Source organism: Camelus dromedarius, chromosome 26, assembly GCF_036321535.1.
Source record: "Camelus dromedarius isolate mCamDro1 chromosome 26, mCamDro1.pat, whole genome shotgun sequence".
Classification (NCBI taxonomy): Eukaryota; Metazoa; Chordata; class Mammalia; order Artiodactyla; family Camelidae; genus Camelus; species Camelus dromedarius.
The window spans coordinates 27,017,585-27,042,760 of NC_087461.1; the positions used below are offsets into that span (position 1 = coordinate 27,017,585).

A 25,176-nucleotide genomic window follows, 5' to 3' on the forward strand; every position below is an offset into this window, starting at 1 on the left:
CTGATTTTCGTTTTAGAATGGTCACTTTGGTAGCTCTCAAAGAGTCAGTTGAAAAGGGTCAAGGTTAAAACCAGGGCAGATTTATTAGGAAGTCATTCCAATAGTTTTTATAATTATTTATTATAATAGAGTGGAATCGAGTTTTGCATATAACTTAAATTCTAAAATGGAAAAAGTACAATTCAAATATAGGAAGTATTACTCTGCCAGATTCTTCAGTTTCCTCACATATTGTAGCACAGAGTCCAGCAGAAACATTTTTTGACTAACTTTGAGTAAATCACTGTTGAACATCAGATAAATAGCTGCTCTATGCATCTTTTAATCTTTACTCATTCCAACAAGATGCTTAAAACCAAGAGAAATGCACTGGAATTGACAGCAACTGAGGGAACCATGTGACTCGCTACTCATGCTCACAGTGGAGTCTGTGTTCACTGGGAGGGCTGGAGGTTCTCCCACACTTTTTAAATTCTTCTCTGTTGTCTTCTCTTTGTTGTTCCTTTTCTCAAGAGCTCACTGATTTCAGTACATACGTGGTGAGACCCTTTAAGTGTAAGAAGGAAACATTTTGATGTAGCCAGAATCTTTTCCAGCATCCGGTATTCTTTAGGTCTATTCATAAATCATCTGGTTTTGAATCTTTGAGGTTTGGGAGATGTGTGGAGTTAAAAGCTTTTACTTGCTCCAGCTTTTGTCTTTTTATTGGGAAAAGAATCTTGTCTTCCCGACTCATAAACAGTGTTCAGATAAAGTCTGTCTCTACTCCTCCTGACCTACTTTTCTCTCTTCATCTGTGTGTCCAAGTCCATAGCACTTCCCAGCTTAAGGTGTGACGGTTGCATCTCATTTTAGGCATTCAGTCACTCTTTGTGGTAGGTGTGTTCTCAGTGAGAAGGTCGGAGGGTCAGAGTGGTTTGTGATGATGGAGTGGGAACCAGGATCTGCATCCAGGGGTTAAATTCACGGCTTTTCAAGTTGTTGCTTCAGAGTCAATTACACCTGCAGTGTGCCCATGCTAACCCTAGAAGTTTGGCGTCAGGAGGAGTTCAGAGTCACTTAACTAGTTTTAAGGCTTCTATTGGCTTCAATGAACATTTGTGAAAATTATGAAATGGTTCTCCTTGGAGGACAGGTGGGTTCCCACACAAGTGTGGGTGCCTAGCATAAAGGTGCATGTGCACATGTGTGTTTCTCAAAGACACAACTTCCAGCTCCCTCCCTAGAGATGCATACATTCCAGAGCGCTGTGCCAGGTGGGTGGAATGCGGGTGAGCTTGCACTCCTCACGCCTAGCTGGGCGCTCAGTGCGGGGCACAGTCTCTCTGAGCTGGAGACCATGCCTGTCAGTGACAGAAACACTCCCAAGTAATTTGAGCCCAGCTTCCAGGCGAGAAGTTTCTATTCCTAATTTTTCTGTTTATCCCAAACATCTCCTGTCCTGCCCACCTCCCCACCACATTGCTTCTGAGTTACTCCCTATCTGTCTTAATACATCACCAAATAAACATAACATTGCCCTCAGTTTCTGTGGCGCACGCCCCTCTTACCGTGCCCCACAGCCTTCGTGTTCCCTCCCACTTCAGCGTCGTGCTTTCTAAGGGAGCAGTAGCCAGTTTTGATGATACAATTTAAAATATATTTAAATAGGATATAGCAGTTCCCAAACGTGGGAAAATGTGATTTTTGTCCTAATAAGATCAAATGGAGAACTTGAGAACTGTGCACAGAAACGGTTGTGAACTCTCCTCCTCCTGGTTCATTGAACTCTTCAGCTATTTATGTCCCTTTCATTTTCTATAAACACTGCTCTGTGTGCACCTGTTCTGTGGGACAGATCTCTGCTCTTTTCAAAGATGGAGTGTCATTCTGTGGGTTTAGCAAACAGTGTACTTGAAGGGCAGCCACATTAAAGTGGGGTTAGAAATATGTCACAAAGGAGCTTGTTTCTCAGATTTGCTTTCTCATAGGAGGCAGGTAATTGCTCCTAAGCAGCAAGTTACTATTTTCTTAAGAGTCTTAAGATCACTCAGGTAGCAGTGGGGAATGAATAGACCCAGGTATGGCAAACAGTATTACATGCCCCCAACAGAAAAATAATGACTACCCTTATATTAAAAACCTCTAGCAAAGCTTTTGAACACGTGCTTCTCAACTCCATTATGGCTCTTGCTTAGACAGGGATTCTATAAAGATACCCACAACTCAGTTTTGCTGAATTTAATTTTGAGCTTATTATTTTAAATCAGAGTACCACTGCCTTGATTATAAAAGGAATGTAAATCCCAAAGACAAATGTTCAAACATAACGTACAACATGACCGTTCATCACACAGCAGTCATACCTCTGCAAAGTAGGAGTGCAGTTGAATCCTGTCATTGTGGGAAGCCAGCTAATATTCTATTTTCTTTTCTTGTAAGGAGAACTTCTAAGATCTGTTCTCCTAGTAACTTCGAACTGTGCAGTAGTGTATCATTCATGTGGCCGCGAGTGCTTTACGTGACATCCCGTGACATGTATCTTGTAGCCGGAAGTTTGCACCTTTTGACCACTTTAACCCCCTCTCCCCACCCCACCTCTGGGAACCACCAGTCTAATATCTGTTTCTGTTTCTTGTGTCTATCAGTGTGTTCTCTTTCTTTGGTTTTGTTCTTTTTTTTTTACCCCACATATCCTTTGGTATTTCTTTCTCTGTCTGCCTCATTTCTCTTAGCCTTCAAGATCCATCCAGGTTCACAGATGGCAAGATGTCTTTCCCTTTGATGTCTCCGGTGGCTGGAGAGCACTCTGTTTTATCACACACATACACCACAGCGTCTTTCCCACTCGTCTGTTGGTGGGCATGCAGGTCATTTTCGTGCCTTGGCTGTTGTGTGCGGCCCTGCAGTCAGCATGGGGGTGCAGGTATCTCTTCCAGTTAGTGTTTCCTGGGGTCTTTTTTGGGGAGGGGGGTAAATAACCAGAAATGATATTGCTGCATCATATAGTAGTTCAATTTTTAAAATTTTGGGGGCATCTCTATACTATTTTCCATAGTGGCTGCACCAGTTTACATTCCCACCAGCAGTGCACGAGGGTTCACTCTTCTCTAAATCCTCACCAGCACTTGCTACTTTTGTCTTTTTGATGAGAGCCATTCTGATAGGTGTGAGGTCAGTGTTCCATTGTGGGATACTAGGCATTTATTGGTATTTTGATGTCAGCTTGTCTCTCTTCGTACATTTAAAGAAATTCATAAATATATTTTAAAATAGGCAGCTCTAAAGACATTTTTATACAGAAAAATAATGAAAATGACATTGAAATTTTATTCTGTAAACCAGAAGAGGTTAAAAAAATGCACCTGCTTCCTAAGTTTGTTTTTGTTTTTTGTTTTTTTTTTTTGACATTTAAAAATCTTTAACCACTGTTTCCAGAGTGAAGAATTGGACAGCAGAGTAAGCCTTTAGTGTCTGCTTTTAGTACTTTCTAGGGTCCTGGGTTGTCCTGTGACAAGACCAAGAGCAGTGGGCAGTGTTTCCTTTCAGTCTGTAAAGAGGATGTCAAAATTAGGCAAGATCAGAGTGAACTTGAATTATTAGCTGCAAATGAGGAGGCTGTAGTTTGAAACATTGTTTTAGTTAAAAAATGTAAATGTTTTTCTGTGTTTTCACAGTAGGCTAATTTGTAAAAACTTATGAAGTAGTGAAAAGTCTTCAAATTTCAGTGGCTTAAACCAATAATACTACACTCACTGACTGCCCTTTGACTTTCCTAGTCCAGGACGTAGGGGCCGCCTGCATTCTGCTAGTGGATGGGAAACGTGAAGGGAGGAGTTCACGACAAGCGTGTTACAGGCCAGGCCTGGAAGTGGTGTGTGCTGTTCTGCCCGGTTCCTTCCTGTCAGGCTCTCATGGCTGCATTTATAGCAAAGGAAGTTTGCAAATGTAGCCCATCTCTGTGCCCAAGAAACAAACGGAAGGTGTTTGGTGAATAGCTAGCCAGGCTCTGCCATCCATTACCTTCCTGATTAAGGACTAAAATCAGCTAATGAATTTGGTTGCTTCTGATCCACACAGTTTATAACTGAGGTTACTCAGCCTCTCTGTGCTCCAAATGTCCATAAAAGTAAAACGTTTTCTGTTTAACTTGTCAGACTACTAAAAACTGAAAAATTTGAAATTTGTAGGAAAAAAAGTTGCAGAAGAAGGCTTATGTAGGGTCTCGGTGTGCACAGGTTATTCAAGAGTTAATTAATCCAGAATCTCACCTGATACTACTCTTCTCACTGATTTTTCTGTTTATATCATTGTGCTTTCATGGTCATTGATCAGACATCATAGTTCTAAGGTGCTCATGTATGCCTGAAAGGGTAGCATTTTCTTTGATTACGTATCTCACTGTAGAGTGATAGGACGAAAATAATCCAAGAGAGAAAACAAAAATTTAAAGGATGTATGTTTCTTGTTGACATTTCAGATAAAAATTGAAGAAAATTAAAGTATTTAACTTTTTATTTTCCTCTAAATTTAAAGGATTCATGTGTAAATTTAATGTCAACCTTCAGTTAGTAACCAATGACTTCTTTTCTGGGAAGTCAGCATCTGTCGTATTAATCCTCCAATGAGAAATGTGCAAAGACCCCTCCCACAGAAGACACGCAGCCACTGCCCTCACAGAAGCATTGGCATTGCCGCCCGCAAATCTCACCCTCTGATTCCTGGATTTCTACCTTGATCGGAAGCAGACAAAGTATTCCCGTTCATTTTACCCCATCAGAAGAACTCAAAATTCCGTACTTTTGTAAACATACATGAAGTCTGATAGTCTACTGTTAGTTCTTAGATCTAAGAGCAGTTAAAGCAGATGCTTTTAAGTATATTTAAGGTAAGTGTGTTTCTACTAGAAAATGACAAACAATCTGGGCAGAAAACTTAAATTCTTACGATTGCAGAATAGTAAGTTTTATATGCTAATACAAGTAAAAGATAATCTGCCAAACGTGAATTTTTCACTTACAGCAGTTCCCTTAGGAGAGTTCTTAACGAGAACTTAAATGGATACACATATGAAGAATTCAAGCATAGCCCTCCCCCAGACGCAATGTATTTTAGTCAATGTAAGGTACTTTAGAATATAAAACAACAATAGAAAGAAGTCAGAGAGGTTAGTGATGGTGGTGGTGGGTGTGGCTCTGGTAGAAAATTCGTTTGATCATTTGACTATTAAAAATTCATTTGGTTTAAAGAGAAGGAAATATTTAAAACGTCAGTGAATTTTAGATCTTCAACAGCTAAACCACTGTAAGCAGTTATCAAAAGATGATCATGGAAAAGTGACATCATTTTGAAAGTAGGACGTACTGTTCACATTGCTATCCTACATGGATCATTTCTGTACAGCATGTGCGCTGTTGTGGTTTATGCTCTATGTCAAAGCACTGACACAAAGTCTTCCAGTTTCAGAAATACAGATTTATAATCACACTTAACTCAGCTCACGAGACGCTGGTTTTTCATTTCTTGGTAACTAGTCCTCACACACTGCCACTTGTAGTACGAAGTAGTTTGAATTCCATTAAATTGGATATTTAGATTTGGTTGGTAGATTTTAAATCTGTCTAACTTGGTGGTTATCCTACTTTAACCCTGATTGGCAGTTTCCATTACAGTTGTGGCTTATTTAAATAATATGGAATATTGTGGAATATACATTATGGAAGAAAAGATGGAGAAGAAATGGTTTGGAAATTCAATTGGTCTTTATTCTGAAAAGCATTCTTTCCTTCATCAAAAAATCAACGAGAAAGATGAACATGAAAAAAATCATGTTGTAATTCAGGAGGAACATTCATTAAAACTTAAGCAATTTAATACACAGTGCATAGTGTATATAGACAGCTTTGTTACAGATATGTGCACTATTTTTGAATAGACTGTCGATTAAACACCTGAATGGTAGTAGTATTTTAATTAGTTTTACTATTATCTTGCCTGGTGGCTTTCACAGGAATTTGGTTTTAATTGTGGAAGAATAAGGGAGACGCCTAAAGGAAAGTTACCCTTCCCAGAAAATTGGTAATAGGGTCAGAGACAGCACTCATGTTACTCTCTTTACTTTAGTTTGTTTTAGAGTGCTTGTACTGATGCTCACAGACAGTGAGACATTTTGTACATTTGGCAGTATAGTCATACTTTCTTTGAGTTCCCAGGAGGTTTTTTGTTTGCTTTCCCCAGGTTCGAACCACTGTAATTTTGGGGATCCTTGACTCATTAAGAAGGTGGAAGATAGTTTGGGGTGATGTCTCTTCTGTCTGCTGCCTGCTTTGATATCGGCCACTGTGCCAGCTTAGACCCTGAACTTCTTACACCCAGGTTACAGGAGAGCGTGCGTACCGCTTCCCTGACCTTCTTTCTACTGTAGACACTGTGAAGTCTGAATTAGCTGACTTTAAAATGCTTATCTGATGGTCACAGACTCCTTGAATGATCTGCTAGTGACTCCTATGGATAAAACTTCCCTTTAAAAATTAAAATTTTTTGTTTAATAAATTTTAAATGTAGTATCCTTTTCATGCTTCCATGATGATGCTTCTCCTACTTCGTGTCCTAAGTCTGACCACCTTACTCCCTGCACTCCTGTCACACCTGCCTAACTTCCAGAAATTTATGAAGTTGTTCTGGGGCTTTATAGAACTATTATTCTTTGTGACTAGAACCTCCTTCTTTATCTGGCAAGCTCCTACATATACTTAAAAGCCCAACTCCAAAGACAGATTGATTCCTCCTACCCCAGGCCTCCTCTGGAACCTGTTACAGTAATACAGCACTGCTTCTGTTTCCTGTTCACATGCTGGTCACCGATACCAGTATAATTTACTTCGGGACATGGAAATTGGAATTGAGGATGCATTATTCGTTTTTCTTATCATCAGTCCACAGCTTTCCAACTCAATAAGTAGTAGGGGCTTATAAATATTTGATAAATCAATCAGTAAAGCTTGTACACTTACCAGACTTTGGTCTATTCAGCAGAAAACCTGCCTTTATTCAAAATTATTCCATATCAGAACAAGGCATGTTAGATTTGAGCCTGACTAATAAGTGACCTGACTTGAGCCTTCTGTTTTATATCAGATACCTGAGTGGGCAGGTAACATTCTGGAAACAGTCCTCATGAATACCCATGAAGGACATCTGGCGGCAAAACGCAGAGGAGAAAAATAACAATAAAAACCGAGTAAGCTGAGAATCAATAATGTATACTTTGTATTATTAAAGCGATTTTTTATGATTTTGAGCTTCTGTTCAAATCTAATTTCATGTTTTCTGAGAAAAAATACTTAACCATAATAACAGCTGGCTTCATTACATTAAGTGCAAATACTACTTGTTTGTATGTTAACTTGGCATTAGTATCTGCACTAGGTAGAAGAATTTTAAATTATATTTGAAGAAATCCATTAAAACCAATACCATCAATATATTGGCATTTGTGGTGAGGCTTACAGAGCGGTGGGGTTAGGTTGATACCCCTGGACAGAAAAGTGTGTTGTTTTGTGAATCAGATTATTCTCCTTGGGGTACTGTTTTGAAGTCAAAGCTTGAGTTCCACATTCACATCTTGTTAGTGGTGTTTTTAGTTTAAGCTTGTGGCTTAATTAAAGCTCTCGGTAGTTCTACTAGACTCTTCAGTGCCAGTGCTGGGCTGCTGCACCCGACGCCTGTTTCCACGCGGGGGCCCCGCGCTAGCTTCCACAGCGGCCGTGCCATCGCGCGCCCGTGGCAGCGCCGCCCGGGCGGCCCCCGACTCCGGAGCCGGCCGCCTCGGTGCTGGCCCGGGGCAGGGAGCAGCGGTGGCTCGGGACGGGTGAGCGGGTGACGGGGCGTGGAGTCGCCCGGGAACCTAACGCTGCCTGACGAGAACCCCAAGACGCGAAGCTCGTGCGGGTTACTGCAGCGCTCGGTCTTGGGCGCTCCCGCGGCGCTCCGGGTCGGGAGGGAGACGGGACACTGTGTTTGCTTCCCACTGTGTAAGGAGGCAGGCGTCTGCGTGTGCTTTAGAAAAACATCCACTGATAACTACGTAGTACTGAAATGTTCAATTTTCTTATAATTTCCAAAACTAAGAGTTCCATCAAAAATAGTGACATTTTTCAAAGGGCTGGTCTGTGTGTGTGTGTGCGCTCGTGCCTTTTAAAAATTTTTATTCTTTACTGAAGTATAGTCAGTTTACAGTGTTGTGTCAGTTTCTGGTGGACAGCGTCGTGTTCAGTCATACGTGTACATGCATATATTCATTTTTGTATTTTTTTCATTATAGGTTACTGCAAGATATTGACTACAGTTCCCTGTGATACACAGTAGGACCTTGCTGTTTATCTGTTTTATGTATAGAATATCTGAAAATCTCGGTAAGATTTGTTTTCTTATGTTTGTTTTCTATGTCTGTGAGTCTGTTTCTGTTTTGTAAATAAGCTTTGTGTCTTGTTTTTAGATTCAAAGGGCTGGTCTTTCAGGTTTTCCTTTATCCAGGAAGTTCCCTTACATGGCCTGGACCCCTCATTGTAAGGCCACGTGAGACTTTCCAGATACGACCCATGATGTGTTAAGGACATATACTCAGCCAAAATAGTATTTTCAGCTACTGGTGTGTACGTGGTTGTGAAATGTTTATCGACTAAGGAAAGAGGTAATCCACAGAGCTGGGGGGACAGGTGTGGAGCTGAAAACTCAGACACCTGTGAAATAGGACCCTGAGGGTGGAGGTAAAATCCTGCAGGATTTCTGAAGTGGCATCTTTCCCCGCCTCATCTTTCTTAACTCACTTACAAACCAAACCACAGGAGAATGACAGGTCTAACAGTTTGTCACCACTTGTGGGGGAGGTGAGTCTTACAGAGCGCTAGGAACCTGGACGGAGTGAGGAGGTGAATAAGGCCTGGGAGGGTCATGACCTAGCTATGACACACAAGGGGCATTGTTACAGTGTGAGGAGTGCACCTGGGGGCACAGGGGCGGCAGAAGGGACGTGCCCCTCACCCAGGCAAGGACCACTGCGCCCACCCCAAGGGTGGCTGGCGGGCAGAGGCAATGGTGGTGAGCTGGGAGCCTGGCCGGGGGCTGCTGGGGATTGGGGGGTCTGGGAGTTAGGAGAAACGTCTGTCGGAAAGCTTGGCCAACAGAGACCGAAGCCAGGGAGACAGCAAGGCTAGGGACCCCAGGTGATCTGAGCAGAAGGCACCTAAACTGAGAATAAACAAGAAACTGACAGTTAAATCGGCAGAGGGTCACTGGAGGGAGCATGGGGACATCGCGACCACGAGGCTCCCCTGTGCACCTTGACCTGGGAAGGTGCTCCCTCGCTCTGTTGGCCCCACGCCCTGGCTCCTGGGTCACGTCAGGTGTGCTGTCACTCCAGGTTCACGGCGAGGAAGCTGGGCAGTGAGCCCGAGCCCCCCGGGCACAGGGACACCAGGAGCTGAGCTGGGACTGGAACCACCCACTCTGGAACTTTTTGCCGCCAGGTGAGCCTTGGTCCTGTCATTTTCCAGTGCTGAACGTCTTCAGCCTAGAAGGCTTTTGTTTCTAGTAAATGTATTCTGTCTTCATGGGCAGCGAACTGGGGGACAGGGACTCGTGTGAACAAACCCAGTGGAAAACGCAGGCTGACTCCAATGGCTTCCTCAGCAGTGCGCGCTTAGGAAGGAGCCTGAGTTTCAGCGGACTTGGTCTTTGAATGTCTTTTCTAGAGACACCGGGTGTCCAGGGCCTCGCACGGAGACGTCCATTCAGCAGGGCAGGTTCTGTGCTGACCCTTAAGCCGGCGCTGGACTAACGATTCTTCCCCCAAATGAAAGTATTCCTCTGTCTTGCAGGCAATGAAGCGAGGGCTTTTGCATCTATGTTTGAATCTACAGTGGAGATTTCAGAAAATCACAAAAATGTAAGATGCCTTTGTTTCTGTTATTTAAAGCTTTAAAAAAATTAACTAGATTGATAGAGAATGAATCTTGGTCACATTTTACTTTTCAACTGAAAGTTCCCTGACTTGATAGGTGACTCTTCAAACCTGAGTTATGTCTAGTTAGTTGCAAACAACGTAGCTCAAGGCACTTTCTCTCCTAGAATGTTCTGCAAACACGTGGTGAACACCAGGGTGGGATGGGCTCCCCTTCTTCCTAGGTCACCTCTTACGGTGGGGAGTTCTCGCAGAGGAACTAACTGTGGAGCTTTCAGGAAGGTGCTCTGGGTCTAATGTGAGGGACAGAATGACACTGTGGCCATCAGGAACTAGTAAGGCAGGTTTATCAAAATAGGGCTGGTGTGTTACCAGAGCACAGTGTTCTGAGACGGCAGCTGGAAGGGGACAGGACCGGGCTGCAGTCTGGACCTCCTGGGTGAAAGTCTCTGGGAGACTTTGGGGGCTGAGTGTGAAACAGCCCGGCAGACAGCAGAATGTCACTCTGGGCGTGCTACGTCCGTGAGCCCTGCGTTTGAAGAGGGGAGAGCAGACTTGTGTCCAGGTCAGCTCTGCCTGATACACCCCCTTCCAGACCCTCCACCATTTCTGTGGCCACTTGATGAGAAATGTGTTACTTTTCAACTTCCTGAAGAGTCAGATGTATGTGTGTTCAAAGGGTCACTTTTCAGTAAATCAAAGTGCATCTGGGAGGATCAAAGTGCTCTCGCCCATGTTCACATCCAACACCCGACTGAGACAGTTAACTCTGACTTTGGGGAAGTTTGACTTGAGGCAGTGTTTTTCAAATTCAGGTATTTAACTGGACTCTTTTAAATAAAAAAAAAAAATCTTGACCTCAGAGTTTTGACGTAAGGCTAACTTTTACAGTATTACATATATGAGCAAATATAATATCAGATATAAACTATGAGGATGTCGTATTGATGTCTGAAGTCAAAACAAGATGCACAAATGAAATACAAACAAGACCATAAAACTAATAAAGATTCAAACTGGCAACACTGAGGGGACACAGATGATGGTGTTTGCTCAAACTAAATTGTGCGTGTTAGGTTCACAGCAGAAGGATGTGGCTTTAAGTCCAATTCTATTTGTGATTGAGTGGTGTAGACAGACGGGCTCTGTCTGCTAAATCAGACTAAGTGGGCTTCTCAGGGTGCCACCTGCTTGTCCTCTGTTTCTGGCTCCCATCGATGGCTGCCCCATCCTGCACTCCTCACCCCTGTGCATCAGGTGACTACACCTTCCTCTCATGACCATGCATCTGACTCAGCATTCCTGCTGACACCTCCAAGTCTGTCTAAGCAAGCCAGGACTTCAGGGAGAAGAGAATCTGGAATCATGGATTTCTGTTTGGGTCAGAGCACAGGGCACACCCCAGATGCCACGCCTCCTACAACGTGGACTCCACTCCTGCCGTGGCCCCCACCCACCGGCCAGGCCCAAGTGGAACCTTCCCCTCCATCGCTCTGACTGCTACCTCCCCTCTTGGAGGGCCAGTGTCAAGTCCAGGCTCGTATCAGGACTAGGTGGAGAAAGCAGTCAGTTGGCAAACCCTAAGACAAGGGTTTTCCCGCAAGACAAGGATTCTGAGCACTGGCCAGGCTTGGGGGTGCCAGGCAGGCTTCAGAAGAACACCAGGGCCTGGGCCTGTCTGAGCTCAGGCAGATGCCCTCGTGGCTCAGCATCACAGCCCGCGCGGGTCAGCGCCTGGCCAGGCCTGTCACCAGGCACACAGGCTGGTGCCTCCTCTAGACCCAAATCCAGACTAAAGCTGAATGGAAGGAACATTTGGGACCCCTCAGTTACCTGACACCAAACAGCCCCATCTGCAAATCCTGGGGACTCCTGTGAGACTTGATGTGTTGAGAATGAAGCAGCATGAGGATCACACCTAAACTTTCACAGATGGTCAGCGTGAGTCCATCACAAACCGAGAATTTGGCTGATTATTGTTGGGACTGAGGAACCTGAGAGTTTGGATTATCCTGGATGCCTTTCCTCTGGATTCTCTACGAAGCAGACTGAGGAAACACTGTACTGACCTGGGGCCTCTCTGCACCAGTCTTTTTTGGAAGAGTTCTCAGGTACCTTGACCCAAGCATGATGTGAGGAAATATGTAGAAATGGAACATGAGAACATTCAGTGTGAGGGGGGAGGAGAGGGGAAGGAGTGAGGAGGGGAGGGGTGATTCAGAACAAGGAAAGCAAGACGCAAGAAACATCATTCAAAACATATTTTAGTTAAAGTGTCTGTGAGAGAAGACTCGTATCTCTGCTTTTAAGAATGCTGATGATGGATAAAGAAGCTGTGGTATATTTATACAATGGAATACTACTCAGCCATAAAAAAGAGCAATGCCATTTGCAGCAACGTGGATGGACCTGGAGATTGTCATTCTAAGTGAAGTAAGCCAGAGAGAAAAAAATGCCACATGATTTCACTCATATGTGGAATTAAAAAAAAGAAAAAAAGACACAAATGAACTTACTTACAAAAGAGAAACAGACTCACAGACATAGAAAACAAACCTACAGTTACCAGAGGGGAAAGAGGGTGGGAAGGGATAAATTGGGAGGTGGAGATTTGCAGATACTAACTACTGTGTATAAAAATAGATAAACAGTAAGTTCTTCTGTAAAGCACCCGGAGCTATATTCAATATCTTGTAACCTATAATGAAAAAAATGTGAAAACAAATATATACATGTATGAGTGAACTATTACACTGTACACCAGAAATTGAAACACTGTAAACTGATTGTACTTCAATTAAAAAAATAAAGTGCTGGTGACAGGCTTGGGAGCTGTTCACAGCAAGTCTTCACACTGGGAGGATTAGGAATATATCGGGAGTGTTAGCAGACTGGAGATACCTGGCAATGAAGATAAGTGTGAAGGAACAGTCTGGGCTTATTCTGTACAAACCTGTTTATTTTCTTGACAAAGGGGAAAGTTAAGTGGAGAAGCCAGCTGAGGGTTTCTGCAACAGTTCTGGTTGTGGATCTCTGAGTCATTTCTATTATCCCTTATTAAACTTAGGTTTGCAATTTTTGTGCTTAAGTAACCTCCTTGGAGACGTTCCACCTGTGTCTCTCCCATGTGCTTGTGCAGCTGGAGCTCAGGGCCCTGGGAAGAGGGCATCACAAGGACAGTGCCAGAGGACTCCAGGTGTGTGCCTGAGTGGGCTTCAGTGCAGGTCTGAGGACAGACAGAGGCGTCGTGTCACTGATGTGGGGGACACGATTGCCTGTGTGGAGCCGAACTTCCCTAAGTGTTAAGGAGAAAGTAAGGCTTTTCAGGGCGGATGCTCCAAAGCCCACAGCTTCTCAGAAGGAGGAGCACAGGTCCGGCAGGTAGGTTGCTGGAGGGGATCTGGCTCAGAAATCCCACTTCAGCGTCAACCTCCTGGGCCCTACCAGTCTTCTTAGATGATTCCTGGAGACAGAGATGCCACACTGCATGCAGGGCTCCCCGGACGTGCCTGGGGAAGCCGCATGGGGACCTGTGGCAGACAGACTGGCAGACGCTAAAGGCTGCACTGGAGCCGGGCTGGAGAACGCCCACAGGTGCCTGCATCAGCCAGGCACTGGGGAGGGCCGTCGCCTCCGCCACAGCGGTGCCCTGCGGCTGCGGGCGCTTCCCAGCGAGGGACGCGGCTGTGGGCCCACACTGCCAGCAGGTGGGGAGTGAGGGTGTCAGCCCTGAAGAGGGGGATCTGGGAGACCCACTCTACCCTGCTCTCCCATCAGCCCTTCCCTCTCTATGGTCTCACGCTCACTTGCACAACTCGACTGTCCTTGTTTTACTGTAAAAATGTGGTTGGGTTTTTCGTGCTGGGAACAGAGCCAGTTAACTGAGGTAAAGGTACGTGGAAGTACCTGGCTCGGGGAGAGGTCAGTAACCCACCACCACACCCTCCATGTTGGACTGGAAGGCCTTCTGGCTGAGTTGGAAGAGCACAGCTGGTGAAATAACCTTCCTACCCCTTTTCCAAAGCGTCAGGAGTTGTGAAAGGAGGTCCAGAAAAAAAAAAGTTTTTAAATAGGGAAGAATCAACTTCTACTACCTCCACCCGCTCCGAGGTGTAGAAGTCCCTTGCTGACTGTTCCGAGGGCCCGCAGGGGCCGGGTCACCTTCTGAGGGAACAGGGTGAAGTCCTTGGGCCACTGCGAGCCTCACTTGGAACTGTTAAAGCCTGCAAGACACAAACCTAACTAAGATTAAACCAGAAGGGCCCAAATACTAATAAATATTAGTAGGGCCCACCAGAGGGCCCAGGAGAGGCAGGAGCCAAGCAGGCCCCAGGGATGTGACCTTTAATCTAGTCCCACGGAGTCAGGGCAGTGGAGTTGCTGACCCCATGGAACCGTTTAGCTTGTTCATAAATGTCCTTAGTGCTTCTTTGATGTCCTGGAGTGGCTGACGTATGTATAGGCAGCGCTGCTGATTACTGCAGAGACACCCCCTTGTTCAGCCAGAAGACGACCCAGGGCTATGCTGCTGCCAAAAAACGACACCGGCAGGTCCTGGAGGTCCCTTAAGGCATCACCAGTTTTGGAGGCCAGTTGTGGCCTGGGTAAGGTGTCTGAGGTTGCTTCACGACAGGCAGAACCCCCCAGGGGCGGCCAGTCCAATGGCGGCCCCGAGTCCTGCCAGGATTAGCCCAAGTGCCCAATTCTGTCTGTTTTGCAAGGTGGCATTATACATGGTGGCTCCTAGTCCTTTAGGTCCCAACTGTCCCAAAGTGCATTCTCCCTGGAAGTGGACATTGTCTAAGCACGGATAGGCCACTGCCCGGAGAGGCTGGGAAAAGGAGGAATTTGGGTTCCCTTCGAAGGGCAGTTTATTTTGCGGTGGACCACAGAGGAACAGGTACCCAGGATGGGTGCAGGCTTGCCAGGGTGAAGTGGAGTTAAACCAGCGACGTAACAGGGAGGCCCGGCTAGGTCTATTACTGCATCCGGGGGGCAGGTGCAGCCATGATAGAGAACAGTATGGGGAGTCTTCAAAAAATGAAAATAGGCTTACCATATGATCTAGCAGTCCCACTCCTGGGCATATCTCCACAGGGAACCTTCATTCAGAAAGACACCTGCAGCCCAATGTTCGTAGCAGCACTACTTACAATAGCTGAGATATGGAAGCAACCTAAATGTTCATCGACAGATGCATGGATAAAAGAAGTCATGGTGTATACATATACAATGGAATACTACTCAGCCATAAGAAAGAATAAAATAATGCCATCTGCAGCAACATGGATGGACCTGGAGATCATCATTCTAAGTGAAATAAGCCAGAAAGAGAAAAAAATACCATATGAGACCGCTCATATGTGGCATCTAAAAAAAGAAAGACAAATGAACTTACTTAGACAACAGAGTAACTGTCACAGGCATAGAAAACAAACTTATGGGTGGGAAGGGGTGGGAAGGGATAAACTGGGAGTTTGAGATTCGCAGGTACTAACTACTATATAAAAAACAGATAAACAAGTTCATAGTGTATAGCACAGGGACCCCTATTCAATATTTTGTAGTAACTTACAATGAAGAATATGAAAAAGAATATACATATGACTGAAGCATTATGCTGTACACCAGAAATTGACACAAAACAAAATTAAAAACAAAACAAAATATATATATATATATATACACCAGCCCATGATTTCTTCCGTACAGCCCCTTTCCAGCATTCTCCCATTCCTGTGGGGAACACGGGACGGCTGGGGAGGCCAGGGGCTCAGTCACTCAGGCCGTGGCTCGGTCAAGCTCTCGTGACTGAGCTGCACGTTCTGCCGCTCCATCACCTTTGTTACCTCCTTGGCGTACAAAGGATCCGTCTTGCAGTGGTCCCTCCAGTGAATTACTGACACCTGGGCCAGGAGCGGCACTGCTTCTGAGAGAGCCAAGATCAAACCTGTATGTTTCATGGGAGAATTGCTGGCAGTTAACATTCGTCTCTTTCCAAGTGGCAGCATGAGTGTGTAGCACGTGAAGTCCAAATTTAGAATCAGAAAGAACATTTAATTCCTTACTCCCCCCGCCCCCCGCAGAGCTCTCATTCACTACCAGGTTCAGCTTCCTGGACTGACGTCTGGGGTGCTGGGCTCTGGCTTCCATGGCTTCATCTGGACTAACATCCTGCCATTTAGGTTCCCATCACTACAAAACCACTCCTGTCGGTAAACCACTAGACTTCAGGGCTGTCAGGAGGTTCGTCTGGATCTGCTGGGATAAGCTCGTTCTATTGTCTCTGTACACCGATGTGAAAGATCTCCATTTTCAACAGCTGGGAGAAGAGTTGCTGTGTCTAAGCCTTGGCACACCTTTAAAGTACTGTCGAGGGTGTCCATTAGGAGAGGATATTTTGCTAACTCTCCCCTGGTTAACCAGTGGTGTCCTTTGGCTTCTAACAGACTGTACCTGATGAAGGGTTAAAACCTCTAGGTGTTGTCCCAGGGTTAGGGACAGGTTAGCCTAGAAGCCTCACTGGCCAGTAGGGCCGTGGCTGCTACTGCCTGTGGGCAGCTGGGCCATTCCAGGGCTCCTGAGTCCAGCTGTTTGGAAAAGTAAGCCACTGGCCTTTGATCTGGTCCCAGCTTTTGGGTCAGGGCTCCTAGTGCTGTCATTGACCACTCATGGACATGGTGAAGTCTTTGTCTAAGTGGAGAAGCCCCAGGTGTTGCTGCCCTGCTCAACTCGGGCTTTAGAGTCTCCAAGCCCACTGGTGGTGCTGCTCCACTACAGGCTTCCCTGCTTCCCCCAGGCTTTGCCTGTAAGGCTGTACTCTGGCATCTAGATATGGCAGAACCAGCCACTGCAAGAAAGCCTTGGAGCTGTCTCTTTGTGGTTGGAGACGGTGAGGCACCAACTGCTGTCTCCTGGTCTGTGGCCAGGGCTCACACACCGGAGGCCGTAACCAATCCTAAATCCTGGACACATTGTGAAATCTGAGCCTTTGTTGGGGAAGACTTGACATCCCTTTTCTGCCAGGAAATTTAACATGTTAACAGTATTCTGATCTGAACCTTGCCTTGTCTCACTATTCATAGATCATCAACATACTGCAACAAAGTTCCATCTTTCAGGCTGCTCCCTCAGCTCCCTTGCTGAGGTGCTTCCAAAGAGATGGGGGCTGTCCCGAAAGCCCTGTGGAAGCACTGTGCAAGTGTGCTGAGTAGCCTCCAGGGTGTCAAGGTCCCTCCATTCAAAGGGAAAAAGGTACTGGGAGTCTGCATGTAGGGGGTGACAGATGCATACTTGAGGTCTAACAGAAGTACTGAGCGCTAACCCCCACCCCACACACACTTAAGGCCTCTGGCTTTAAAGGATATGGCCTCTTCGAGAGGTACTTCCCTCCAGGCTTTAACTCTGTTTTCAAGCGGGATCATGCTTTGCCTTGCTTGGTACCGATTTATATGAAACCACAGGTTCTACCTATTCCCTACTCTTGGGGAATATTTTGATGACCAATAGGCAGGTCATCTGGGGTTACCAACAGATTTATTCCCTGTTCTGGTTATCTGTCTTCTTGGGCCTCACTCTGTTTTAAGAGTATACTAGCTCCCAGTTGACTTAGCAGATCTCTTCTCAGGAGGGGGTCAGGCAATTCTGGCTAATAGAAAAAGGAGTGAATAATGATCCCACCTCGCAGGTTAGGGGGGTGTAAACTGTCTCACCTCCGGCCGCCCATCAATCCCCGTTACAGTACAGTCCCATTTGGAGAGGGGGCCGCAGGTCAAGCCAGGTCAGGATCTCACAAGGACATCCACCCATTCCAACAAACAGCAATAGTACAGTTCCGAGTATGAAACTTTTTAAAATACAGACTAACACAAGTATAAACGTTTAACGAGACAGAGAGGGAGCACAGGTTAAGAAGAGGTTACACTCGTCCAGAACTGGAAATGATGTTTGCGCTGCCTTTGGCAAGACGTCCGCACGTTGCTGGTGCCGAGTTAGTTACCTTAATTTTCTTCCCGGTTAGTACCTGCGTCCGCCACTAACACGTCCTATTTCTGGGCCTCAGTTTCCTCACACAGAGAACGGGCTGCGCCTGGTTTCTCCTGCTCAAAGCGCTCTGGACCCTCGGCTCCTCTCAGGACGCCTCCCTGGCCACTCGGAAAGGGTGGGAGGGTTGCTCGGCTGCTTTATTCTGTCCCCCAACAGGTGAAGGTGCACCGTTGCAGTGCAGTGGGGCTGGCAGGCCGGGGACCACCCCCCGAAGTCCCAGAACGCACACCGACAGCGTAGGCAGGGGAACAGGTGAGGCCGCGCTACCTAGCGGATACCTGCGGGGAGGCGGGCGCCGCCCGGGCCCGAGTGCACTCCCGTCCCGCTGCGGCGGCTCGGGATGGGAGAGCGGCCCGTCCTATCCAGCTTCCGCCCAGCGCTTAGAAGAGACAGACTAACCCACCCTCCGCCTCCCGCCCCCCATCCCGCAGCCGCGGCACCGCACTCCGGTCCCGGGGTCAGACCCTCGCGCCACCTCCGAGCTGTCCGCGCCCGCAGCGCCCGCCCCCTGCTCGTGGGCACTTCCGCTTCTGGGTCAGAGGGCGGGGCGGTGGTGCAGGGCGGGCGGGGCGAGGAGGGCAGGGTCGCCGGCGCGGCAGGGCGGGCCCAGCGTCTCCCGCCGCCCAGGCCCGGACCCAGCGTCGCGCCTCCCGCCGCCGCGTCCCCGCTGCCCGCGTCCGCTCCGCCTCCCCGCGTCCCGAGCGGCCGCGCCCCCTGAACCGGAACCGTTTGCGGCCGCCGGCTCGGAGCCGGGCCGACCGGGAAGCGGAGGCGGCTGCGCGGCGCCCGCCATGGCGGCGGCGGGGTGAGCCGGTCCGGGCGGCCGCAGTCGCGCGGGCGCGGGCGCTCCTCCGCCGCGGACAGGCCGCCGGGCCGGCGAGGGGAGCCGGCCGCCCATGGCGAGGCCGCGCCGCCGCCGCCGCTGCTGACCGGGGCCGCGCCGGCCGGGCCCGCCATGGGGAACACCGCCTCGTGCTGCGTGTCGTCCAGCCCCAAGCTCCGCCGGAATGCCCACTCGCGGCTGGAGTCCTGCCGGCCGGACGCCGAGCTGAGCCGCGAGGACACGGGCTGCAACCTGCAGCACATCAGCGACCGAGAGAACATCGACGGTGAGTCGGCCGCGCGGGTGCCCTGGGCGGGGGTGAGCGGGCCGGGCCGCGGGGACGCAGGTCACATGTTGGAGTCTGAGTCCAGCCGGCGAGCTGGGCTCCCCGGACCCTCGCAAAATGACTCCTCCTCTGGCCCTCCGACCCCAGCGACGCCGCAGGGTTGGGGTGAGGGGTTGCAGTCCCACGGCTCCACCTGAACGCTTTACGTTTTCTTTAGTGTTACTGTCAGTGCTTTGCAGGCAGCTTTGGGCCGGGGGCGAGCCGCAGTCCTGCGAATTCCGGACTGATCTGAGTGACTTTGGTTTGGACTGGTGTTTGCAAAGGAAGTTAGAGGACTGGTCATTGCACCTAGTGATGGTTGTCTGTTTTCCTGGTCTTGCAGTAACTTCACTAGTAGTATTTTCGCTGTAAGGTGCGTGGCTTAATATCTACAGATGGGTAGTTTGTACATCATGCCGTTTATGCAATTTTCAACTTAAAAAACTTGAAAGTGAAAATACATGTTTGTGACGTGTTGAAATTTCTTTTTTTTAAGCCACGTAACCTCACGTTGCTGTGGTTGAACTCATCTGAAAAACATTTCTTGTGTGAGTGAATTGGCAGAACCCTGTCGTGATTCCTTCCTGTCACTTTCAGGCTGCTTCATTCCATCCAGTGTGCAAAGCCAAGTTTAAACTCACCGAAGGAAAGGATTTTTTCATTGTTTGGCCTCTTTTAATTTCTTTTAAATAGTGATTTCATCTCTTTAGCATGGAAGCTTTATAAAATGAGTACCATGTGTGAAAGAATACACTGTCTGGTTTATGGCAGGCGTTTAGTAAATTAGGGTTCAGTATGACATATCTAGTGGTGGTATTTCAAGCTTCCATTATGTTAGCCTACTCTTTAGCTGCCTTTGAACTACAGCGATTTTTTATTTCATTTAAAAGCATGTAGAAGGATATTAAGGCCAGTCTGTCTTGATCACTGCTATGGCCCCAAACACCTGAAAGAATAAAGACTGAGTAAGTGTTGTATTTTAAAGGAATGAATGAATGAATGAACGACTTTGTCATAGGAAATCATTACCCAGTCCTATACAGTGTTGACAGGCAAAAATATTTGGAAATAATTTCTCCTTTATGTTGTGTCCTAATTTTGGGTAGAGGCTTTGAGTTTTAAATAATGGGTTGAAATAATACAGATAAAAGGTGGTCCTGGCACTCCGGCGGGCCGTTCTGACGGGTGCGGTGGTGGCTGGTTTTAGTTTGCTCACGTGACGTGGAGCCTCTTCTCATTGTACTTGTTTGCCTGCATTTTACAAGTGATAGTTTTAAAATTGTGGTGGGAGCTGAGCTCTACCAGAACAGGGGCCTGGGGCAGGGCAGGGCCTCTTGCGCAGAGGTGGACTCCCCACTCTTCAGGATGGGCGGTGAGCAGCTTTTCCTCTGGGCGGGTTTGGAACCTGCGACTTGTAGGGCTGTGTGTGGAGGGACTAGTGTGCTGGCTTATCAGAGAGCAGAGAAGTCACATGGGAAACAAGGCCACAAAGCAGGACATCTGCGTTAGGACTGTCAGCAGGTGGGAGAGGCAGGTGGGCTCGCGCTGACCGAGCACCTGTCCCGGCCGAGCTCGGGGCATGGTACAGGCCCCTTGGCCCCGAGGGAGGGCAGGCTGGGGCTGCACCTTGGAGCCTGAGTGGGATTTTGGTGGTGGCAGAGGAGGGGCCTTTCAGGATGGCGAGGGTGGTCTGGATACCTCCCACCTATCCGTTTAGTCCTGGGAGGGTGGAGGCTGGCCACCCACGTTTCCATCCAGGTGACTGTCCTGCCCCGGCATCCAGCAAAGAAAGCGAAGAAAGAAAACCTCTCATAAAAACGTGTAACTGTCTGAGGGCCTGTTCTGCCTGTTTTCCCAGAGCTCAGAGCACCTCATTCCGGTCTTTGCCCTGAATTCCTTTCACGCAAGTAGGTAGACCTGGGTGGTGGACAGCATTCTTTGTTTTGTGCCTTAATATATATACCCTTTTGAGAAAACTGCTCCATTGGGCTTTCCCCTGTTAAATTTATCTTACCTGGTATTTTTATAGGATTCTCGTTAGTGTGTACTGAATCAACTCAGGTGAGCTGAACACATGCGAGAATGAGCAGTTGCAGCGCACTTCTGGGGTTGAGCCTGCTCGTGTGCAGTCGAGTGTTTCCTGTGTCTGCACGCTGTCGTGCGTGTGTGTGTGTCAGAAACTGGACCTCAGAGGAATCAGTATTTTATTAGATTAGAGGTGATCAAATGTCTTAATAAAGTACGTCTGAATTCTTTCTTGTGTAACTCTAGACTTTGCCGACCACTTTTGAAAATGTTTGGAAGTGTGACCTGTACACTGTTCTGAGTCAGAATTCCCTGGATGGCTGTTTGAAAATACGGATTTCTAAATCAGGGTCTGCAGGGCGGCTCTGCGGAATGTGTTTTCAGTAAACTGCTCAGGTGGCTTGTGCTAAAGCTGTAGCTCCTGTGAGCCTCGCAGCAGCCCCTGGATTTCCCGGGTGAGGGCGTTTGCTCAGAGAAGAGGTTAGTTGTGTCTGTCACCCCCCCCCCAACCCTGCCGTGTTCTTCAGACACTGATAGGGATTTGCCCTGTGACTGGAAGCTGGCTGGTGATGAAACCTAAATTGAACACTTTTTTTTAACTGAAGTATAGTTGGTTACAAATGTGTCAGTTTCCGGGGTACAGCTTGATGTTTTGGTCGTACGTATACTCGTCTTCACGTTCTTTTTCATGGTAGGTTACTACCAGATGTTGAGTGTGGTCCTCTGCGCCGTGCGGAGGAAGCTTGTGTTTTGCCTGTTAATTACTTGCGGTGGCTGGCATCTGCACATCGTGAGCACTTTCACTTGGCGAGCTCGGGACGTCGCGTGATAGATGCGTGCCCGTCCACTCAGGGTCGCTGGCTGTGCGGCCGCCCGGTCACCCACAGGTGAGCTGAAGTGCTGCTCACCTTCCTTGTAGCTGCTTGTCTTCCCTTGGGCAGCGGTTTACTGCCTCACCTTGGATGGAAGCTCTCAAACCCTGCTCACTGTTGATGGCCCCGCAGGAGTTTGCTTCACTTGCCTTGCTGTGAGGTTTTTAAAGAAAGGCTGGATTTCTTTTCCTGCCATCCCCACCCAGCCTGTGTGGCCCTTCAGAGCAGGGACCGCATATGGGTGAAGTTGCTAACAGCCCTGCCAGCCCAGGAGGGGTCACAGAAGCAGCGCGGTGCCTGGTTATGGCCCACTGACCAGTGGCAGGGGACCCCCTCCTTTCTGTTCCCACTCTTGCCACATTGGCTCCTGGCCTTCTTTCCCGAGGCTGGACGCAGTGGTCTGCTTGGCCTCCTTCTCTGTTTTCAGGACCCCTCCTTCGCCGTCTTGCCAGGCCAGCCTGCAGACGCGACCTTGAACAAGCCCCTCCCTCCTTGGGGACCTTCACTGTGCTCCCTGGCCTGGGAGGCTCCCCACAGCCTCACTTTGACCTGCCCTTTCCGACTGAATCTGCACCCATTGGGACTGTTTTTTTCCATCCTTTCCACAGTTTTAAATGTGGGACTCGGGCTGAGCAGGGTCAGGACAGGGCATTGGCTGCAGGACCTGGGGCAAGATGTGGGGACGTGCCCCGGTTTGGGAGTCAAGCGGAGAAGGGTGCCAGTTAGGACAGGAACTGGGAGAGGCAGCTGGAGGGGCCCGGGGAAGGAAGAAGTTCAAGGGGGAGTGGGTGGTCCGCAGTCCTGTGTGTTTAGCAGGTGCATGAAGGCCGAGTGAGTTCTGTTCTGTTGGATGAGCTAACGGTGGCAGTTTGGTGTGTCCGTAAAGACATCAGTGGCAGCAGAAGCCAAGTTGCAGCCATGAGGTGAGACTGCTCATTTGTGAGATTTAAAAGTGAAAAGGCCTGTTTTAATTTATTTTTTTCCCCAGTGGCAGATTCTTCAATGCTTTGAAGGCTCAGAGGACGCAGCTTGTATGAAGGGGAAGATTGGAAATAATTCAGAGAGGCGTGGAGGAGGGGAGGGCTGGGTCCTCCAGGAGGAGTGGGCAGGGCTCAGGTGGCCTCCTCTCTGCTGTTGGTACGAGGAGTCTCATTAGCTGTTGCGCGGGCCAGCTCTGGTGGTTCTGCTGAGTTAATCTTGTGAGGTCTGCCTGGTGTTAGCTGCTTCTCTTCACAACTGTGGGCGACTCACCATCCCTGGCCTTAGCCCTGGGGCCTCCTGGTGCTCAGGTCCCCCAGCGGGACCCTCCATTGTGGGTCTGCTCACCGGCTCTGCCTTTGCGGGGTCTGCCTTCGTTCCCTGCCTTCCTCCACCAAGTCTCAGATGCTCTCAGGTGCGTCGTGAGCCGTGTAACTGCCCTGCGGAATTGGAAGTCGTGCTTTTACTTCCCCTGCTAGTTGTGTAACTGAAAGGATCCTTACATCCACGAGTGACTTTAGATGTAATGAAACATAATTAGGAAGTTTGTGTAAGTATCAGAGGACCAGCCTGAGTTGGGCAACTCGGGTTTGCATCCAGCTCTGCGTCTCACTGGGTGTGGCGTGGGGTGGTTATGTCCTGTCACCCCACCCACCGCCACTTACAAGGTGTGGATCAGGGCTGGAGGCCTGGGCCTGGCACAGAGTAAGTGCTCTGGGGTCCGCGCAACAGTGGTCAGTGATGGGCTCGTTTCCAGCAGCATTTGGCTGACCCTCTGGACAGATGACGCAACAGATGAGGTGGACCAGCCAGGGTGAGCGAGGTGGGGGCTCTGCTCTGTGCTCCCAAGTCCATGCACGGTGGGATGTGCATGGCAAGGAGGTAGAGGGTGCCTGTCTGTGACCGTGTTGTTTCCCCAGGGCCCTCTGCAGGTACAGTTTCCTTTTTCCCTGGTGATCACGTCGAAGGAAGCACATGTTTCTTCCAGGAAAGTGGTGGACACGGAGTCAGTAGCATCATTTTGTATTTTTTTTTTTAATTGGCAACTAGTTGGAAGTAGCACATAAGTAGATACTTACAACATTCATGGCAAGAGGTGCAGCTTATGAAACCCAAGAAGGAATATTACCACGGAGTGGATTTTTTTTGTTATTAATTTTTAATGTATTTGACATTGTTCCTGGGTAGCCAGTCCCTCCATTTGCTCAGTAGGAACGCAGATGTCTCCTAATGGAGAAACTTCCTCAGAGCCAGATCAAAGTCACAGCCTTATCGCAGACCTGGTAGCCTTTTCCTCACCTGTATTCTGTTGATTAGAAGCAGGTCCCACCCACAGGCAGGGAAGGGGATTATACTGGGGAGTGAGCACCCAGAGGTGGGAACCTTTGCAGGAGAGGGTCTCAGACTGCGGGTTTGTGCTAGGCTTCAGAGCTGTTCCCTCTGTGCTGGCCGACGCTTCCTCCCTGGGCTCCTCCAGGCTGGAGTGGGGCCCCACAGCCACTTCTGTGAATGGGTTTACTCTGCTCCCAGAGGAGTCATGGCTGGAGTGACCCTCAGGGCACCGAGGCCAGGTGAGCAGGGCTGTGGGCCTCCTTCCAACCCATCCGTCAGACACACCTGCTGCCTGGAGAGGAAGCTCACAGTCAGGTCACCGGTGCAGAGTATCACATAAGTATCACATAATAAACAAGCCCCGCAGAGGACAGGGACGCCTGCTCTTGCTCTGCGTGGCTCTCGCTGCCATCTTCTCAGTGAGTCTGGACATACCATGGTAGTGACGTGGCCCGGACCTTTCCCAAGCCCATGGCTCCTCTCATGACTCTGTAGGCTCCCGACTGTGGGAACCAGGGAACGAGCCTTGGGCTGGAATGATAAAAAAAAGTTCTAGAAAGCTACAGACTCAGAGGTGAGAAAGCTGGTTAGCCAAGGATGGGTAAGATCCCCGAAGGGGGCAACCTAAGACAGGCACAGCCGCCTGAGTCCCAGAAGAGTGTTGTGAAGCAGCCGTTTCTCATACGCTCCGCCCTGATAAGCTGTGAGGCTTGCTGGTGCCAACACGGACATGACTTTCCAAAACATGAAGGGTCTTCTGACCTTGAGCCAGACGCTGCCTGCCAACCTTGTCCCTTGTCGCTCTTCTTTGCTGTGTAAGACTGCGCAGCTTAAT

The 25,176-nt window shown here is 48.4% G+C and overlaps 1 protein-coding gene and 2 long non-coding RNA genes across 26 annotated transcripts in view; 2 read left to right on the forward strand and 1 right to left on the reverse strand.

The window, feature by feature from the left end:
* The window catches only part of LOC105093249 (uncharacterized), a 127,776-nt gene extending 109,291 nt beyond the window's left edge, over positions 1-18,485 (forward strand). For 17 of the 19 annotated variants that reach the window (XR_010377983.1, XR_010377979.1, XR_010377985.1 and 14 more), the window contains 4 exons: positions 8,303-8,393; positions 8,477-9,506; positions 9,858-9,925; positions 11,198-12,080. This is a non-coding gene — a long non-coding RNA (uncharacterized LOC105093249). Of the gene's footprint in view, positions 1-8,302; positions 8,394-8,476; positions 9,507-9,857; positions 9,926-11,197; positions 12,081-18,142 lie in introns of those variants that run through there. The other 2 variants (XR_010377987.1, XR_010377986.1) reach the window with 2 other exon arrangements.
* Positions 12,879-18,149, reverse strand: LOC105093248 (uncharacterized). Of its 6 annotated transcripts, none has more exons than XR_010377993.1 (4): positions 17,940-18,149; positions 14,997-15,890; positions 14,035-14,465; positions 12,879-13,403 (listed from the first exon to the last, which is right to left on the reverse strand). It is a non-coding gene; the product is annotated as an uncharacterized LOC105093248 (long non-coding RNA). The 6 variants fall into 6 exon arrangements; XR_010377991.1 differs by having other exon boundaries at positions 14,035-14,163; positions 14,283-14,465; positions 14,997-18,149; XR_010377992.1 differs by having other exon boundaries at positions 14,035-14,418; positions 14,997-18,149.
* A 426-nt stretch (positions 18,486-18,911) lies between the features above and the next one.
* Positions 18,912-25,176, forward strand: part of CCNY (cyclin Y) — a 53,332-nt gene continuing 47,067 nt past the window's right edge. The window contains exon 1 of the mRNA XM_010985093.3: positions 18,912-19,095. Coding sequence (XP_010983395.1) covers positions 18,942-19,095 — 154 coding nt within the window. The 5' untranslated portion in view covers positions 18,912-18,941. The remainder of the gene's footprint in view (positions 19,096-25,176) is intronic.